General features: G+C 34.5%; 1 protein-coding gene across 2 annotated transcripts in view; it reads left to right on the forward strand.

Annotated features, from left to right (window-relative positions):
• MON2 (MON2 regulator of endosome-to-Golgi trafficking) overlaps nt 1-15,545 on the forward strand; it is a 65,571-nt gene that overhangs the window by 18,805 nt on the left and 31,221 nt on the right. For both annotated transcript variants that reach the window (XM_088141772.1, XM_088141773.1), the window contains exons 7-19: nt 1,624-1,749; nt 2,196-2,390; nt 2,832-2,956; nt 3,254-3,393; nt 3,835-3,988; nt 6,249-6,484; nt 8,023-8,104; nt 8,980-9,161; nt 9,642-9,754; nt 12,912-13,016; nt 13,410-13,490; nt 13,593-13,666; nt 13,919-14,009. In XM_088141772.1, coding sequence (XP_087997898.1) covers nt 1,624-1,749; nt 2,196-2,390; nt 2,832-2,956; nt 3,254-3,393; nt 3,835-3,988; nt 6,249-6,484; nt 8,023-8,104; nt 8,980-9,161; nt 9,642-9,754; nt 12,912-13,016; nt 13,410-13,490; nt 13,593-13,666; nt 13,919-14,009 — 1,704 coding nt within the window. The remainder of the gene's footprint in view (nt 1-1,623; nt 1,750-2,195; nt 2,391-2,831; nt 2,957-3,253; nt 3,394-3,834; nt 3,989-6,248; nt 6,485-8,022; nt 8,105-8,979; nt 9,162-9,641; nt 9,755-12,911; nt 13,017-13,409; nt 13,491-13,592; nt 13,667-13,918; nt 14,010-15,545) is intronic.

The raw sequence follows: 15,545 nt of genomic DNA on the forward strand, positions 1-15,545 counted from the left end.
CAAAGGCAAACACACAGAAAAATTCCAGTATGTACAGTAAGTCTGGTAGAGCAGAACTTGCTACACAATTTAATGAAAATGTTGGGAGCAGTTATAGACCTATACTTTGGGAGAGCTTGAATGTCAGCAGGACAAAGAATAAATGTGTGTTTATATTGCCTCTTCCTTAGTTCCTTAGTCATGGAAAGAAATTCATTATGCCTACTAGGTTGTGATATAAACTGTTCTTGTGTTAGGGGTCATGGAAGACCCAAGAACATCCACTGTCAAATTCCCTTTCCCTCTATCCAGTATTCATATCCCAGTATAATAAAGCGATCATGTTTATGGAAGTAATTGCAGAGAATGGAACAATTTTTTTCTCCTCTGGCAGAAAGGTACTGGATGGGAAAATCTAATAAATCCTTTACCCCTACAACATCTTCCCTGGATTGTAGGATTGTAGCATTAGTTAAGATAAACAGAATTGCTATTTGTTTAATATAAGGAAGTGATACATCTGAGGACATATTCAGAACTAATTGTTCTCAGAAAATGTGCCATATTTAAAGATACTTGTCAAATTGAAAAGATTTTATAGGAGCAATTTGACATGGTAAAAAAATTGGATATATTAAAAGCCCTTAATGAACAGACAGGATGTTCTTGTCTAAATGCAGAAGAAACAAATCGATGGTTTATATCACTAGACCAAAAAAATAAAATAAAATTGAGTGAAGGCAATTTTACTGTATTTATAATGGGACAGTTCTCACTCACTCGGGGGCTAAGACATCTTTAGACTCATATGCTCCAACCATTCATTTGCTGTTTTACTTTTTCCTGATCTGAGGGAAACTGTAATTTATCATTGCATTTGAATTGGCAAACTATGATTAACCCATAGCTTCTGGTTCTTATGTACAAGGTAATTATAAATCTTGGTTCTCCTTTTTTTTTTAAAGAAATAAACAAACCAGGGGTTGGGGGTGAGGGCAGGCAGAGTGGTTTTGTATATCAAGGCAACAAATACTGGAAATTTCTCTAAATCATTTCATAGAGTGAAGAAAAAGAAAAAACTACAAATTGCTTGACAGTTACCACTGGTGTAATACTTCTGTAACAGTTGAAAACTTCTCAATTCAGAATGAGCAGGACAGTGTATTTTATTTCTGTATTCTTACAGTTTGCTAGAATTAAGCCATGTGTGCTGACATGCAGAAAAGGGAGCAGAGGATTGCAGTAATATAGGCCTTCTTTTTGAATTATATTACCTGCCTGAGGAATGCAGGATTAGCTAATCATATATCAGCATTGGGAAGGAATGGCTAAACAAATGCTGAGCTAACAAACACATTTATTCTATGGAATTCTAATTATAAAACCCACTGTCCTGGAAACTCTGGAGTTTTTACAAAATTATGAAAGGCAGATTATATACTTCATAATCAGCATGAAATATTTTATAGAATTATCCACAGGCTCAGAATTATTGTTGCAAATGTCATATTAAGTTTATTAATAAGTAAATTTGGGAAGAGAAGGAGAAAAGAATGACTAAAGGAGTAGAACTTTGTAGTTTTTCCAGACTGATTGCAATAACAAAAATATAGGATAATGGTTTGTTTGTTTGTTTGTTTTTAGGATCTTTGTCAACTGGTTAATGCTGATGCCCCTTACTGGCTTGTAGGTATGACAGAAATGACTCGAACATTTGGTTTGGAGCTACTTGAATCAGTCCTCAATGATTTCCCACAAGTATTCTTACAGGTGAATTTTCTATTTATTAATCATAGAAAAAAGCTGGTAGGATTTCTGACATGTAAGTTTAATAACCTATATTTCTGCTTAGAAATAGAAGTGGGCTGGGAAAGTTTGTTAAGCTGTGTGAAAGTATATGTTAACATTCAAATGTTGGCAATCTTAATAATGTCTAAATAACCTATTAGGAACATACAAAATTAAGTAGTCGTAACTGAATATCATTTGATTTTAGTTTTTTCCATTTTTGCCCCATAACATTTTTATCAACTCATAGTTGGTTAGATAAGATCACATGTGTTTTACGTATACCTACTCTGCCAAAACTTGAAAAAATATTGGAGCATAAGTTTGTGTGGGTATTTTGGAATGTTAATATAAACTTAACATTCCTAAAGATTACTGGGGTTTTTTTCTGTTAAAATGTAGCTTTTTAACACTCTTTTTATTTTCAGCATCAAGAATTTAGTTTTCTCCTTAAAGAAAGGGTTTGCCCGCTCGTGATTAAACTCTTCTCACCAAATATCAAATTCAGACAAGGCTCTAGTACTTCATCTTCACCTGCACCAGTGGAAAAGCCTTATTTTCCTATTTGCATGCGCCTTTTGAGAGTTGTTTCTGTATTAATCAAACAGTTCTATACTTTGTTGGTAAGAATACAGTTTTAATACCATTATTGTTCAAATGATATATCTTAAATATCTTGTGCACCAAAATGTGATATTTGTGCTATTTCTGTCTGATATTGGCACTCTGGGTCATTTTCAGTACAATTCTGTATAAATCTCTTCAGAGGTAAATTCCAGAAGGTTTTGTTGTAGGCCATTGTTTGTACACAATTGAACAAAACTATATGACCTTGAAAAAATGTACTCAATTATTCTCTAGTTGTTTGGAAAGAAGACTTCTTAATCCTGTTTCCCATTAAAACTGAGGTTGTAGCTAAATCTAAGCACATGTGACTAACAATAGCCTATTGCTTTAATTATTTGGGTATGTGTGTGTGTATGTGTATGTATATGTATATAGACACACACACATTAGTGTAAATTATAAGTATTTGTCTCTTAAAACAGTGTTTTTTTGTTTAGGTAACTGAATGTGAGATCTTTCTATCATTACTCGTAAAGTTTCTGGATGCAGATAAACCTCAGTGGTTAAGAGCTGTTGCAGTAGAATCCATACACAGACTTTGTGTGCAACCACAACTCCTAAGGTAATGATTATTCCTGAATTGATGTACCAAATTAAGTGAAATTTTTAATAAGATACATAAATATTAAGAGAGATTCTAGAATTCTTGTTAGGTGTGCCAAAAAGTATTATGATGCCCTGAATTTAAAATCTATTTTGAAATCTTGAATTTGAAAGCTCTACTATAAAACATGAGGTCTTTTCCTAATTTCAAATTAAGAACAATTATTTTAAAAAATAGGGTCACAAAATGTTTGTTTATGCAGTAGATGTTTGAAAAGAAAAGTAATAATGTTTTTATTCATGATACTTTTACCAGGTCCTTTTGCCAATCTTATGATATGAAGCAGCATTCTACCAAAGTATTCCGTGACATTGTGAATGCTCTGGGATCATTTATTCAATCACTGTTTCTTGTACCAAACACAGGGAGTGCCTCAGCTACAATAAACCAAACAGGTAAATTGTATGTATATTATTGTTTTGAATTGTTTGCCAACAATTCTTTCTCAAGAACCAATTCTATTTCAATATATATTTATTCCTATTAATATTTTAGAATGTCTCTGTTATAACAACTTTCTATTTATATGATTATTCATTTGTTTTTTTGCATTAAGAAATTCATATTTGATAAGAGGGAAGTCTACGATCTTTAGAATATGCTTTACCTTTTTGTGACTATGAAAGGACTCTGAAACCTTACATCAAGAAATTAAACTTTTCACTGTTAAAATACCTTGTTAGCTAATTCATTTCTGGGTCATCTCAGAATTATTTACATATTGCAGGACTATGGTAAATGAAGATTAAATTGTTAATACTTAAAATTTCTCAAAGTCTTTTGTTCTGCTGCACAGAGCAATGTATGACATTATTTTTTCTTAATTGTTTGCATAGGAAGCAATGTTCCTGGTGGTACAACTTCAGCACAGTCCAATCCCGGAATGTTAGGGATTGGTGGAGGTGTGACTGTATTACCTGCTTTTGAATATAGAGGTACTTGGATACCTATCCTCAATATATCAGCACAGGGTAGTGCTAAAGCTACCTAGTAAGTGAAATAATTTATTGCTCTGTTTTTATAAACTTTTGTTCTATTCATCTTCTCAAAACTGCAGATAGTGAAATATCCTCCATTCCCTCAACACATACATATTCTGCTATTCAGGGTAATAGAAAATTGGTAGTGATGTTGTTATTACTCCATTTACCTTTTTAAAAAGTCTTAATAAAAAGAAATCATATACTAAGGTGGTACATTGTAAAGAGAAACCAGTTAGAATGATTTGGAAACTTTATAAAGCAATATAAATGCTGTAACCCCCCGCCCTCTGCAACATCATTCCCCCTGAGATGAGGTTAGCCCCATCTCTGTTAGCCTTCCGGAAAGCCTTGAAAACATGGTTCTTCCATCAACCCTGGGGATCCCATGGCAAGCCTGCAAAGTGGTTGAATGAGGCTAAATGATGGCTGTCCTCCCGCTATTTTGGGATTCTTTTATGTTTCATTCTTTTATGTTTTTATTTTTGCTCATTATTTATTTATTTATGTCTCATTTTTTTTATATTGCGATATGGTTTTAATCATTACTTTGCTTGTAAGCCACCCAGAGTCACTTTTTGTAAGATGGGCAGCTGTATAAATTTGCTAAATAATTAAATAAGTAATTATTATAGCAATGGACAATATGACTATTTGATAAAAGCCGGGGGGTTGGTTTGGTTTTGTTTTGGGGTTTTTTGGGGGGGTTTGCCACGTGGTCTCAAAGCTGATTCTTTTCCTGATGGATTGGAAATTATTATTAGGTTTGACTGCTCATCTGTTCCATCCCAAGTTTTGTAATAAAATTGTTGTAGTTCTTCATTAGAGTGCTTTTTCTTGCATGGCTGCAGGGTCTGCTTGTTTTTGTACTGTGGTTTCCTAGTTCTTACAGTGAAGCTACCAATGCATGATGTGATGACAGCTTGGGTTTCTCAACTAGCTTGTTGCTGATTAGGACTGAGAGCAACTTACTGGCCCAAAGTAAGCCAGCTGGCTTCTGTCCCTAAAAGAGGACTAGAACCTGGGTCTCCCTGCTCCTAGTCCAGCACCTTAACTACTACATCGGACTGGTTCTCTTTGTAATTAAAATGTAATTTTCTAATTACGGCAATTAGCAATAAAAACAAACGATAGCTTTGGGTATATTTCAGACTTTAATTATCTCAAGGAACGTTTGATGTAAATGCATCTTGCAGTGCTAAATATATCGTATTTTTATAATAAAAAATCAAATGTTTGAATTAATCAATGGAACTTCTTATTTGTCTTGGTTCAAATGATTAATAAAAATATCACTAATGAAATAGAGTTAACTTTTAAATAAACATACATAAGGTTTAGACTGATTGAAACACTGTCAATATCTGAAATGGAGAAATATCCTGGTTGTTTAATATTGTGCACCCTCTTCCACTTTTGGGCAAACTAACAAGCTTGCTGGTTTTAGATGAAGTTTGGGTTGATAAATATAAGAAGTAGAATAATAGTGAAGGGGAATGCAGAACAACTGTAACTGAATTTGGTCTAGAGACTATTTCAGGATCTGTTCCACCACAGTGATGGCAGCAGATAAGTATTTCTTTTCCATCACTGTTATGTCTTCATAAAATCACATAGGTGGGGCGTTTTCAGATGGTCAACATCATATTACATTAGGGCCAAGTTCAGAAAGGGCATTTTCCATGCCTTAGTCCAAACCATGGAACTCTTTACAGTATTTGATAGTTTTACACATCCATGCAAAAAGTCTTTTTGGCCCATAGATTTGATTTGTTGCTTGATATTTTAATTAGTTATATTTTTGTTATTTCTGTGTCTTTGCCCTTTATTTTTAGATTATTTCATTTTGTTATTTCTCGAAATTGTGGATTTTATTCTCTGTGCCCTACAAACATAACTTATGAAAGACCAGAACAAAAATGCAATAAATAACACAAGCTATTCTTATGGTATCAGGCCTTTGCATCAGAATAGCATTTGAAAGCTTCAGGAGCTAACTCTTTTGAGACAAAGATGTTCAGAGCATTAAATATTGATCTTGGCTTACTTGGTGTAATCAGTCTAGAGAATTTCTATTTCCCTAAATCATCCAGCTTGAAAAATAACATTTTAACCAGTTTTATTTTCAGCTATCGTATTGACCCAGGTTACATGTTTTAGTTCTGTTTTGAGTATTGACTTGTATTCTGATCTTTACGGTAAAGTAAATCTGTTCGTAAATCAGCAGTTCCATATAATTGATTTTGGATGGGTTTTTCTTCATATCTTAGTCTGGAAATGTTGGATAAAGTTGAGCCACCTACAATTCCTGAAGGCTATGCCATGTCAGTAGCATTTCATTGTTTGCTGGATCTGGTCCGTGGCATAACTAATATGATTGAAGAAGAATTAGGACATATTGAAATAGACAATCAAGTACCAACAATTGATGCGCAGTCTTCACCGGCACAGTCTTTGGACCACCAGGATTTTCATTCAGCATCTGGCCAAACTGACAAAGATACAGGTATATGATGATATCTGAAACTGGGTTAATAACAGGAAGAAGGCATTAAGGATCTGATAGGAGGGGTTTTTCTGGATGAGCTCTGCTTTCTATTCATCCCAGTTTTTATTGTCTCCCTATAGCTAGAAAATTAATTTTGGCTGGCTACCTTCGTTCCTTGAGGTTGCTTGCGTACTTATCAGTTTATCTGATAAAATATTTGATCCTTAATTTTTAAAATTGATATATGTGTGTGTGTGTCTATATATATAGACACACACACACACACATTTGAAAGATTTTTCTAAAAAATAAGAGTCTTTTGGCTGCAATCTGGAACTCCATGTTTTTATAGTTCTCAAGTTAGAGAAGAAAATGTTCAAAATATGTTTCCATCTTGCAATTGAAATTACAGTGATGGGAAAAAGAAAGTACACCCTCTTTGAGTTCTGTGGTTTTACGTATCACGACATAATAACAATATGGTCCTTAGCAGTTCTCAAAAGTAGGTAAATGCAACCTCAGATGAACAACAACACATGACATATTACACCATGTCATCATTTATTTTACAAAAAGAAAGCCAAAATGGAGAATGGAGTTTGGCCTATAATCTGGTTTGTATTATTTTACTAGAAATTTCCCCTTCTATTACCAAACTTCTAGTAGCCATATTTAAAGACAACATTTTATACTATTTATTGCAAGTTAAAATTATAGATGTAATGGAATGTGGGACTGACCTTGGGAGACAGGAAGAAGAGACGCAGACTAGACAATGGTCAGATAAGAAGCAGCTTAGCCTGCAGGAGCAATGGGGGCATGGCAAACATCTCAGAAGGGACTCTCCCTAGTTTCTTGGACTGTAAAGGTGAGGAGGGAGAGATATACTTTCAGACTTGCAAGATTCTCTTACTTAACCTTACAATAAAGTATTTCTGGGTGCGCTTCTTGTGTGGACTACCTCACAAGGCTGACAATAGGTGAAGTGTGTTATCCTAAAGCAGTTGATTGCAAATTGAAAATATGAAAAATGAAAATTGTAGAATTGCATGTGAATATCTTTATTTCAACAAATTTTCTAATGCTGTACTATATGAATAAAATATAGATAGTCCTTGGTTTACAATGGCAATTGAGACTGGAATTGCCATTGCTAAGTAACACAGTCATAAAGTGTGATGTAATGTGATCACACCACTTAGCAAGAGCAGTTCTAGCAGTCCTGGTTGCCATCATTAAGCGAGGACCATGCGGGTCATTAAGTGAAGACCTTACATGACCGTGACTTGTGACTTCCTGCTGGCTTCCCCATTGACTTTGCTTGTGGGAAGCTGACAGGGAACATCAGAAATCGTGATCACTGCAACAGCCAGAATTCCGAGGACCAGCTGTAATTTTGTAGTTCAGTTGTAAGTTTGAACAATCACTGAACAAGTGGTCATTAAAAAAGGACCACCTGTACATCAAATGAAAACAAAAATGCACCAAGAAATATGTCTTCTATAATTGAATTGCTAAATATTATTTAATAGTATTGTAAACTTGTTTTCTTTAAGATCACAGAGTTGTTTGGGAAGAAATGGTGAATGCGTGCTGGTGTGGTCTTCTTGCTGCACTGTCTTTACTTCTGGATGCTAGGTATTGAATCTTTTTAAAATAGTTTCATTTTTGAAAACTCTTTTCACTTCATACAGACAAGCTGAGGGTCTGTAGAACAAATTGCATGTTAGCTAAGAAGTTCATTTCTCAAGAGCTAACACAGACAAGTTTACAGAGAAAGTATATTTGTTTATGGCCAAAAAGCTATTAAGGATTGGATATTGCTGCACTTTAACTGATTAGTAGCAAGACTAATACAAGCTTTTTTCCTCTATTCTTGTAGAGAAAACTTTGCTGTAACTATTGAATATTAAAATACTGTGACCATAAATATGGTCACATGAGATTTGTCATTTTTGATATCAAATAGATAATGTAACAGTTGTTTGAAATACATAAATTATAGCATAAGGCAAAGACCTCCAGATGCACTGACTTCCCTCAACACCCAGATTTCCCTGGCTAGAATTGCTACTTCTGAGAATTCTGGAAGGTTGATCTTCCCATCTGGAGAGCCCTAAGATTGGAGAAGGCTAATGTAAAGATTTGTGTTACTTTAGAGTCACACAATACTTTATTGTATTTTATTTATCATAACACAGTATGCAAAACGATTTTCTGAAATGATTCTACAACATGTACATCTTCAAAGCATGTATATTTGAAGGATATTAATAAGCTCATATTATTAAAAGGCTCTATTTTAAATTTGTTTTGTGTCTTCAGAATTATCCTAGTAATTATCTTCCATGTCTTATGGCACCTTGGCTAATACTTATATAAATATTTTTCTCCTATGGATTTTATTTCCAATGGAATACTATGGGTATTTATGCTTTCTTAAGTACTTTTTAATAGAAATTACTATATATATATATGCAGATTATGCTAATTATATCTTTGTACTATATCAGCACCGACGAAGCTGCCACAGAAAATATTCTAAAAGCAGAGCTGACAATGGCTGCATTATGTGGAAAATTAAGTCTTGTAACATCAAGAGATGCCTTTATTACTGCTATTTGCAAAGGTTCTTTGCCTCCTCACTATGCCCTGACAGTACTGAATACTACTACTGCCGCCCTTTCCAGTAAATGTAAGAATATCATTTAGTCTTATTTTACATCCTCTGAATGCAAAAATACTCACTGCAACTTTGGGAGAATGTACTTTTCTTAATATATATTAGACCACAAGTGCTTGCTGGAATAGCATGTGGATCTGTGGAAGTAGTAGTGAATGACAGTCTAATATAAAAAATCATAAATGGACAGATTCTGAAAGACCACCAGTCTTTTCTTCACTGGTTGAATTTTCTTAACAGTCCACAGAAATTACAAACTTGCATGTGCCTATGAAGGCTCGCATTGCTATTTTGGTTGCAGAACATAATTTTAAATGTGAAGGATATATTAAAATGTTCATGTTAACTGATTCTTTAAGCTCTTTTAAAAATACTTTTATTATAAATATTAGTAATAGGTTCAATAAATATACTTGTATGTATGTATATGGGTATATTTGAATTAAAAATATAATATGAAAGTTCATATCTAAAGACTGTTTTGCTTTCTAGCATATTCCATCCAGGGTCAAAATGTTCAAATGATCAGTCCATCAAGTGAATCTCATCAGCAAGTTGTAGCAGTGGGACAACCACTGGCTCTTCAACCACAGGGAACAGTAATGGTAAAACATAATTTCTAAATATCCCTTTTCTGTTTCATTTCCTATATCTTTTTTCTCATTTTTCCCTTCATAGTCAAGCCATGCCAAACTCAGTAAATCCATGTATGTTTTCATTAACTGGAAAGCTTCCTAATTTCTTGTTAAGGCTAGTTGCTAATGGTTTATTTAGTCTTTTTTTTTTTGGACAAAATGTATCCAGAATATGTGTGTGTGTGGGGGGGGGTAGGTAGGTAAGGTAGGTAGGTAGGTAGGTAGGTAGGTAGGTAGATAGATAGATAGATAGATAGATAGATAGATAGATAGATAGATAGATAGATAGATAGATAGACAGGCAGATAGATAGGCAGATAGATAGGCAGATAGATAGGCAGATAGATAGGCAGATAGATAGGCACAGTGGCACAATACTAGAAAAATCTGTTCTCTGGATTGTTCAGATTTGTTGTACTGGTTAACACAAACTGCTTTTTTTTTCCATTGGCCTGACATCATAGTTTGTCAGAACAAATGTAACCCCTTTAAAAAGTATGGGACATCTGCTACGGCATGGTGAAAAGAATAAAATAGAAAAGCACAAATTAAATCACATAAAAAGCCCCTTGAGATCAAAGGAAGGAGGCAATATTAATTACCATTATATTCTAAGTGATTTGTTCACTGAAAAACAGCATGGATAGATCACATCTTAATTGTTAACGTAGATCACATTTTAATCACTAGCACCTTTCCTGTCTGAAGTTACATAGCATATTTGATCTAGATTCATTCATGATACTAAGCCATAAAATTAATCCCAACCATGGTACACGAAGCGAGACAATTATGGTTTATTCAATAATAGTGGTTAATAAAATTGTGGTTTAATATATTATGTGATTCAAGCTTTTGCTTGAATGACACCTACTTACCTGTATCGGAGGAAGTAAAGTAGCCAGGGAACGCCTTTGGAGCTGGGGGCTAAATCTTCCTGAGCTTTCTTCAGTCTTCATGGCACTATCCTAGTTTCAGTTGCATGGCTATTATAGAATATAATCTAATTTTGGAATGATTTAAAACTAGATTATAAGCATGGCTTGTGAATTTAGGCTTCCTTTGTGTCTGTCAGCTGCTCTTCCTCTTTATCATTTTTCGGCAAGCTTCCTCATCCGTATTTCCCCCTCAGTTTTCATTTTTCGCCAATCTGCTAAGAGGAACAGCCACCCAGCAGAAGCAAAATTTGCACCAGCTCTCCTCCCTTCCTTTCCTTCCTGTTTCCTGCATGCAGAAAAGGGGGAGCCCACCTATTCACCTGCATACTCAGGTACCCTGTCAGCCTTTGAATGAGGACTAGGGAGCCACTGTGCGGGTCTTGGTGCTTTCATTGTCACAGTAGGTTATTGATTTGGCTCATCCCTGCCTGGAAACTAAAAGCAGGAAGTCCTTTAAACAGATAACTATTCTTATCCATCTAATATTTGGTCAGCAGCCTCATAAGTAATTTAAATGAAGTGCACAGGATTTCTCATTCTTCTCCATGAAAAAAATTATGCTGTTTCTCAGTATACTAATAGAGGCGAGTATGTGTAGCTTGAAATGTGGAGTCCTTGGGGTTCTCTGAGCTTGGTTCTTTTCTTGCAAATGTTTCATTACCCGGCTAGGTAACATCTTCAGTGCTAGAATGGGATTCTAACACTGAAGATATTACCTAGCCGGGTAATGAAACATTTGCAAGAAAAGAACCAAGCTCAGAGAACCCCGAGGACCTCAGTATACTTTTAAGAATTGCTTGAAGATAAGTAAGTGCCCTTTTGCTTTTTGCTTTTTCTTGGTTTTGGGAACAATCTTATCTTGGCAGAGGAATTCTTTATAAAAATTTTATAATAGCTTTAAAGTATCTGTTCCTTATGGACTAGATTGCTATTTCTGCTCCTTTTATATCAGTATCGTATCAGCTGCTCCAGATCTTGAGCTTCCTTTTTCTTTTATTTTTTTATTATGGTACTTTTAACTGATGAAGTAGTTTATTACTCTATCTTGATGGCTTCCACTTTGGGTAATGTGCTTTGTTTCTGTAATGCATGAACTATACCTTTTCATGTGTCACTTTCTGTCATCTCATTCTAAATGGCAATTATGAATTTATGATCTGAATATCTGACCTAGTGAGATCCTCAAGTTTTATTTATATCATTTCACCTTGCAGTAAATTGAGAAAGTTTTCAATTGTATGGCTACTGATTTATCAGTTATAAATATAAATTAGTTCTGTCTGGAAGGACTGATTCCATATTTTTATTTAAGGTTCTGTATAATATGTTTCAAATATTAATTGCAGGAGAATGCTAGTGGGAAATATTTCAAACTCATGTTCTGTCTGTAGGCTTGTCACAGCATCTGGTCAGCCACTGTATCACACAAAATAAGGCATTAGTTGGGTTCTGATCTGATTCAGAAAGAACATTAATGTATTCTTACAAATATATTAATCAGTTGAAAAGCTCTTTTCAAGGATAAAGTGTTTCCAAAGATAAGTTTTATGCTGCAATTATATCTGACCCTCAAGAGAAGTGCAATGTAGATTATACTTTTCTATGTAAATTCAGTGACCCAATATTTGTTCAGAACCAAAAGCTTAGCATCTTTTATGTCAATAAAGCTATGTTAATACATTACTTTGCATATATTTCAAAGTAGAAGTGCCATTTTTTAAAAAAATGGTAACAGATTTTAAATTTTATGTATTTTAAAAGATTTTGTGCCTTATCAATAAATTTTGAGGCTATGGGAAATTACTGTTCATTAAAAAGAAATAAAAAATATCAGCAGATTTTTGCATGCTTCTCTTCAACAAACTTAAAATGCCATTGTATCAAAAGAAGCATGTATTCTCGGTTCTCTTTTTTGCTTCTCTTGTGCTTGAACCAGCTTGTACCATGATTTGTTTGCTAAAGTGAAAAGTTTGATCAAATTAAAAGGCCTCAGCCATACTGATTTAAGGATTATGCCAGATGTTGTCACTGAAACCAGTATAAAATATCACTTATACACAAGCTTAAGTTAAGGAAAAATGTAAGAATAAATTGCTGATATTTTTTTTGAGTGATTACATTTTCTATTAATATTGTTGAAACAGTTTTACAATTATAAAAATGCTAACTGTTTAAAAATGTTCTTTTAGCTTACATCTAAGAATATACAGTGCATGAGGACGTTACTTAGCTTGGCTCATTGTCATGGAGCTGTCCTTGGTACATCTTGGCAACTTGTCTTAGCTACACTCCAGGTGAATTTTAAGTGATTTTTGGTTTGACTTAGACCTTCTTTAAACTTCTCATAAAAATGGATATATCACTTTCAGTGGCTGAGCAGTGAAATTTCTCCTACGATAAAAGTCAGCTCCATTCAATTTGTCAGACTTTTATTGTTAGAAATATGACAATTACCCTAGCTTTCGGTACCCAAACTTGGTCATCCCACCATGCATGCAGCCAGATGTTCTAATCACTTATCTACAGAATGGTTATACAGGGCTAGAATTATCTTTTGCTATTTTGCCTAAGCTTTTAAATTGAGATATGAACTTCTGGCACTTGGTCACAGAAGAACATACTTACATTTTTAAAGTAAATATTTTACAGAGGTATTTCAAATTTTAAAATGTTTCTTTGCATTTTAGCATCTTGTGTGGATTCTTGGTTTGAAACCAGGCACTGGAGGTGCTTTAAAGCCTGGAAGAGCTGTAGAAGGACCTAGCACAGTAAGTTATATATGTATATTTTTATTGAATAGTACAGTGATCATATGTATTTTTATTATACATAATAATTTTTGCAAATTATTTTGCAATTATTTCTTTTAGGTTCTAACTACGGCTGTTATGACTGATTTGCCAGTTATCTCCAACATTCTTTCCAAACTGTTTGAAAGTTCACAGTAAGAAAATGACTTTGCAAACCAAATTTTTAAATATATAGCTCTATAGTTCTGTCTCTGCCTGCCTGCCTGCCTGCCTGCCTGCCTGCCTGCCTGCCTGCCTGCCTGCCTGTCTATCTACTGTATCTCTTTCTTTTATAATTTTAACCGCTTTCCATTGCTGCAAAAACAATCCACTTTGGGATTGTTTTTTCTTATTCATCTTTGAAATAGTTTTAATACTTGATTTCTCTCCCCACTCCTTCCCCCCAGGTATCTGGATGATGTTTCATTACATCATTTAATAAATGCACTTTGTTCATTGTCTCTGGAAGCTATGGATATGGCTTATGGAAATAATAAGGTATGATATATTTAATGTTATTATATAAATCAACCAATTAATTCAGTTAAGTTTATCTATAAATTATATAAATAAATTATAAACATTAAATTATATACTTCAGAACTTTATATAAATATATCAATAATTTATATAAATTAACCCTTGTAAACCTGCCATATGGTCCTTTTAGCCCAAACATCAGATTTGCTCCTGATTGATTGTGTGCTGTCAAATTGGTTTTGTCTCTTATTGACCATATAGATAGATTTCTTCCATGATGATCTGTGCCTAACCTGATCCTTCAGGTTTTCCAACATGCACCATCCTCACTGTAGCTGAATCCATCCATCTTGCTGCTGGTCATCCTCTTCTCTTTTCTTATAGTTTTCCCAGCGTTAGAGCCTTCTCTAGAGAGCTAGATCTTCACATAATGCATCCAAAGTAGGATAATTTGAGCCTGGTCATTTGTGCTTTTAGTGAGAACTCTGGGTTGATTTATTCAGTGATTCATTTGTTTGTTTTCTTGGTTGGCTGTGGTATTCTCGTGAGTCCTTTCCAACACTGAAGTTCAAAAGCATCAATACTTTTTCTATCCTGCTGCGTCAAAGTCCAACTTTTACTTCCATAAAGTGTCATAGGGAATACCATGGCTTACATTATTCTGATTTTTGTAGGTGCAGATAAATCACAGCATCTGAATATCTTTTCCAAGGTCTTCATGGCTGCTCTACCAAGTGCTAGTCCATCATGTATATCTTGACTACTTGTTTTTTTATGTTGATGGTTGATCCTAAAAGGCAGAAGCTATCTACCACCTCAATATCACTGTCAGTTCTAAGGCTGGTTGTGTACCTGTTGCCATAAATTTGGTCTTCTTTATATTTAATTCTAATCCCATTTTTTCACTGTGCTCCTTTTATTATACAGCTTGCTAATCCTTTGCATTTTTGGCTATCAGAGTAATGTCATCAGCATAGCACAAGTTATTTATTTATTTATTTATTTATAAATCATATATATATGGCCACCCATTCACAGAACATGACTCTGGGCAGCGTACAATAAAACCATAAAATAACATTATTAAAAGAGAATCCCATTAAAAACATTGAAGCTATTGTTTTAAATGGCCAAGCAACAGCATTAGACATTATAAACAGTGGAGCCATCTCAGGAGATCATCGTTTCCTTGAGACCCCCAGGCCTGTTGACACAGCCAAGTTTTGAGGGATTTCCAGAAGGATGGGAAGGAAGTGGCCAATCTCACCTGGCGGGGAGGATGATGTTCCACAGAGCAGGTGCCATGGCAGAAAAGACCTGTCTCCTGATTCCCACCAGTTGTAACTCCTTAGTAGATGGGACTCACAGCTTTTGATGTTTCTTCCTCCAGTTTTAAAACCACACTCACTTTATTCCAACCCACCTTCCCTTATTTAACTTATATATTCAGGATATAAGTTAAATAAAAAAGTGGAGAATATACCACCATGTCTCACTACTTTGCCAACCTGGAGACTGTCAGTTTCCCCATGTTCAGTCTGTACTGTGGCTAGA

The sequence above is a fragment of the Python bivittatus genome, unplaced genomic scaffold (assembly GCF_059951505.1).
Source record: "Python bivittatus isolate LINGU-HERP-01145 unplaced genomic scaffold, Pbiv_v1 ctg000330_np1212, whole genome shotgun sequence".
NCBI classification, from domain to species: Eukaryota; Metazoa; Chordata; class Lepidosauria; order Squamata; family Pythonidae; genus Python; species Python bivittatus.